General features: G+C 45.1%; 2 protein-coding genes across 3 annotated transcripts in view; both read left to right on the forward strand.

Annotated features, from left to right (window-relative positions):
- The window catches only part of umad1 (UBAP1-MVB12-associated (UMA) domain containing 1), an 18181-nt gene extending 15877 nt beyond the window's left edge, over positions 1-2304 (forward strand). For both annotated transcript variants that reach the window (XM_080859511.1, XM_080859510.1), the window contains one exon: positions 1-2304. This exon is cut by the window's left edge. The gene's annotated coding sequence lies outside the window, so the exon portion shown is untranslated.
- Positions 2305-3041: 737 nt separating this feature from the next.
- glcci1a (glucocorticoid induced 1a) overlaps positions 3042-5000 on the forward strand; it is a 23440-nt gene continuing 21481 nt past the window's right edge. Inside the window, exon 1 of the mRNA XM_080858884.1 lies at positions 3042-3552. Coding sequence (XP_080715010.1) covers positions 3120-3552 — 433 coding nt within the window. The 5' untranslated portion in view covers positions 3042-3119. The remainder of the gene's footprint in view (positions 3553-5000) is intronic.

A 5000-nucleotide genomic window follows, 5' to 3' on the forward strand; every position in this document is an offset into this window, starting at 1 on the left:
CTTGGTGGCATGGATGGGGTCATGGTTCTGGTATGCATGAGGCCAGAACCACAGGGGTTGGCTGGGGGTCGAGGGTCAGGGGTCGGGGAGGCTAACAGCAGGTGGAAATATGATCTTTGCTGATTGAAGAATAGACTTTATTTGTCGTTGCAAATTAGATACACATGGACATTTGTTTGTGCAACCACTAAAGAAAAGTGCAGTTGTGCTGTGTAGAGAGAATATTTGACGATTTGATTTGGTTTGATTTGACTGATTTCACTGCATAGTTTTAAGGGAGCACTGAGCCGCTGCTATGCACATCGCCATGGCAACAGCCTTTCCAGACTAAAATGCTTGTTCCTGATTGGTCTTCTGAACTTCCCATAGACATACTTCTGAAAGTAATTTACTAAGTAACTAACTTCTTCTGTCCGCCAGTCATCCCACTAATGTTATGTGCGATGCATGGCATGGCCCCAGCAATGATATCATGCAAATGTTTTCATAAATGTCAAATGTATTTCCTTTCTTTTTTCCCAGTGGGCTACAGAACAGGACTTTCAGCTATAGTTTGCTACGTCATAAACATGTATACCGGACAGGAATGATTCATAACCCATGTTAGCCGCTAGGAGCCTTAGCTAACTATAACTCATACAGTAAGGTGACCAGATTTCTGAGACAAAATTCAGGGACATTTTCAATTCAGACACGTAAACACCTCCAAAACAGTGTTATGTTTGTATTTTTCTAAACGAAAAACATGGACTGTCCCAGGAACCGGGGACGTCTGGTCACCTTATCATACTCGTGACGCTAGGAACCTTTGCTTACTATAGCTCATACTGGTGCCGCTAGGAGCCATGGCTAACTATAGCTCATACTGGTGCCGCTAGGAGCCATGGCTAACTATAGCTCATACTGGTGCCGCTAGGAGCCATGGCTAACTATAGCTCATACTGGTGCCGCTCGGAGCCTTAGCTAACTATAGATTATACAGGTGCCGCTAGTAGCCATGGCTAACTTTAGCTCATACAGGTGCTGCTAGGAGCCATGGCTAACTATAGCTCATACAGGTGCCGCTAGGAGCCATGGCTAACTATAGCTCATACAGGTGCCGCTAGGAGCCATGGCTAACTATAGCTCATACAGGTGCCGCTAGGAGCCATGGCTAACTATAGCTCATGCAGGTGCCGCTAGGAGCCATGGCTAACTATAGCGCATACAGGTGCCGCTAGGCGCCATAGCTAACTATAGCTCATGCAGGTGCCGCTAGGAGCCATGGCTAACTATAGCGCATACAGGTGCCGCTAGGAGCCATAGCTAACTATAGCTCATGCAGGTGCCGCTAGGAGCCTTAGCTAGCATGAGGAACACTGACTCATACAGGAAGTCGGGAACGGTTGTCACTTGTGGCTGGAGGTGCGGTTCAAGAACTTACTGTTGTTTGTTTTGCATGTTTGTTTATGTTTATGTGTTTTTTTTTATTTATGATATTGGAGGCTTTAGTCCCTTAGTCTGGGCTGTTGTGTGTGCGGAATTTCAGCATTATTGATTAATTGATTGATAATTGATTTGAGCGCTGTACAACTGTGACATTATGTATTTATATAACCTTAGCCAATGGGATGAATCTTATCTGATTCATGCTTATTGTGCTTACAAACATGACATTACTGTAGTCACATAATAATAATAATAATAATAATAATAATATAGATGTGAATATTATTATTGTTATTACAATCCTGTTTTCTCTGTTTGTTGGTTAGTTTATTTTCGAGCTGGTGTGTTGTTGGTATTCTGTCCCACATAAATGTTTATATACCCCAACTTTTAAAGCTAAAGAAGAATGCAGGTGTCAGGTGTGTTTTAAAGCGTGCTAAAGAAGAATGCAGGTCTCTCAGGTGTGCTTTAAAGCGTGCTAAAGAGAAATGCAGATCTCTCAGGTGAACTTGGTCTACGTGTTACTTATCCACCTAGTCCTACCTTCATGAGGTTTCAGCCTTCAGTCTCCAAGGTTGAGAAAGATAATGACCTGTGTGAACGGCCTCTCCAGGTGCGGTCCCATGTTATCACCGTGTGCCTTATTAACTAAACAAATCAAGTGCACTTTATGATCAAGGCTCCTCTACTTGGCTGTGCTGCATGTTTATTGAATGTGTAATGGGATTGGTCGGCCGTTTGTTTATTTGAAGTTTTAATGACCCTTTCTGGTTCTTCTCTTACACCTCCCCTTTACAGTGGATCCCAAGTCACCAATGTTGGACACTACTTTGGTATTGATATCATGAAGTATTTTATTAAAGAAGTTTAAAAGAGCTCTGTTGTTATTGTGTCTGATTTAATATTGCACCTGTATGTGTTTTGGTGTGTGAATGAAGCGAACTCGTATCTCATCGCTGTGCGGTCAATAATGCACATTTAGTTAAATCTCTTTATAGTCCATTTGTGTTAATTCCTGCAAATAGGACGAAACCCCTTGATTGCAAAACTGTCAAGTTAACTACTCACACTAACTAAACCTTCAATGAATCCATTGGCTCATCGCAGTAAATCACTCTCATCAGGCCAATAGACGCTTCTTCCATATATTCGCTCCACCAATCACAGCCTCACGAAGGCGATAGTATCCCGCCCCCTCCTCTGAGCCAGTAGATGTGCCGATGCTAGTTTTGTCACTTGGAGTAACAGAGAGAGAGAGGGGTGCCGAGACTGACGACCCAACTAGCCTACGAGTTCTTCTGCCAGAACTTTTAAAATATTTGTTTTTCTTCGCGATATACTCTTATTTTAGCACCAGACTACTTCCGAAAGTTGCATATCTCCTCTTGGGTTCGGCAGTGAACCAAACTGAAGTTATTTGGAGAATATCGAATCTTAACAGACAAACATGTAGCCCTATCAAGCTAGCGTGCAAAGCTTACTAGAAAACAGTGTGAACTGTCATTTCCAACCCGTTGTGAACAAACTTCGTTGTTTTTGAACACTTGTATATCTGTTTCCAGTGGTCTTCCAAACGAGCACTTTCCGGGATTTTCAAACCGTTTTTGTAAAGTTTTATCATTTCCCGTTGTTGGTTGACTCCTTCCTGCATACTTTTTAAAACTTGGAAGTTAACGCTGTAGTGCCAAACCATGTCAGCATCCCCTGCGAACTCAAGTCATCACCAGCAGCAGCCTCAACGGGGTAAGCGGAGCAGCAACGACGGGTCCCCCACCACCCTATCGACCCCAGGCGGCAGCTACAATAACAACAGCAGCAGCATCAACAGCAGCATCTCCACCCGGCTGCAGCCGATCCGTGCCACGGTGCCCTACCAGTTACTGCGTGGAAGTCAGCTCAGCCCAACCCGCTCTCCCTCCTCCTCCTCCTCAGTCGGGAACCTCACAGCAGGACTGACGTCTCCTCCCGGCTGCTCCAGTCCGACCAGCCCGATTCTGCTGCACGTCGCCAACCCGGCTGGTAACGGCTCGGTGGACGGCCGCCTGCTCGCCCGACAGAGACCTTCGCCGCCGGACAATCACCGGGGCTCGCCAGAGCGGTGTCCGAACTCGCCGGGCTTCAGAGGTATCAGATACGATGTTTGTTTTTCATGTTCTGACGAGTTAGCACGCTAGGCTATCTAATTGGGTCATCCATTGGTGGGCTCTTGCCTGTCAAGGATGTGCAACGCATTACTATTTATTTTGCAGGGAATTATGTGTCTGTTGACTGTGTCAATGCCTAACGTTACCTATGTAATATCATTGCATATGCAGGACATTTTGAAACCAACCAAATCTATATGTTGGTGCGATGTGTTGCCATAAATATTGATCACTTCCAACTAAATATTTCCCACAAATCCTATGATTTGTTTTTACAACCATAATTTCGGTTAGAACATGCTTGTAATGTTTCGGCTAACGCCGCTGTCGACTTGCTGTCTTAATGTGTATGACGTATGGGCTTTGGCTTCAAATGTGCGGTCGTGGTTATGTTGATGCAGTCGGCTAGGCTAGGGCAGACAGCTAGCCTCTCTTGCATATTTACATCTTGACACAATTTCCACCAGAAAACGGAATTGACAGCCGCTGTCAGTCATGTGGTGAACTCTTATGGTGAGCGGTGCTTTTTGTGAGGGAAGGCATTTTCCCAGGGTATAGTCAATGCGCCCTTGTTTACAGACGAAAGGATGGAAAGAGTTACGTCGTTAACTGGAAGGCCGTGCTCGGTCACACACACACACACACACACACTCGGTCTCAACGGGCCTAGCCGCTGCGCATCTCAAGACATAAACACAGGAACACTTCCTACGGTACATGGCGTTGCCATCGCAGGCTTTCCCATCGTAGGCTCTTATTAACCCTTGTATGGTATTCGGGTCTGTGGGACCCGTTTTCATTTTTGATCAAAACAAAAATAATACTTCTAATAATGTTTTCAAACTCATTGGCTTTGGCTCATTTTATGCGAAGAACAGATATCAGTCTACATTTTCATGTGTGTGTGTGTGTGTGTGTGTGTGCATATTATCAAATCGACACTGGGTGCTGTAAGAACAGCAATACTCCCGATTCGGTTTGAATATCTGAACGTCACTGCTCACAGCCAGCAGTTACCTCTGGCTGTCCTGACCGAAAGAAGAGGGCACGTGTTCCCTTTGAATCAACCATAATGTTGTGCAGAGCCTGAAATCAACGCGCTGTTTTTCTCTCGTCATCTGGGGCAAATACGGGTAAAGTGCTGTTGCGTAACTTGCGTGACGGCGCCTTGTGCTTTCAGCACAGTGATTCTGGTGCACGACGTCACAGCAGAGTGGCCATACGTCACATCAGAGAGGCTATATGTACTTCTCATCATAGTGTCATAATCATCACATGCTTGTGCCCTGCTGTTGGCTAAAGCATCTCTCTTCTCTAAAGCATCTCTCTTCTCTAAAGCATCTCTCTCTTCTCTCTGGATCCCTCTCTTCTCTCTGCCTCTCTCTCTCTTCTCTAAAGCATCTCTATGCATCTCTCTTCACTCTGGAT

Source organism: Sprattus sprattus (assembly GCF_963457725.1).
Source record: "Sprattus sprattus genome assembly, chromosome: 20".
Classification (NCBI taxonomy): Eukaryota; Metazoa; Chordata; class Actinopteri; order Clupeiformes; family Clupeidae; genus Sprattus; species Sprattus sprattus.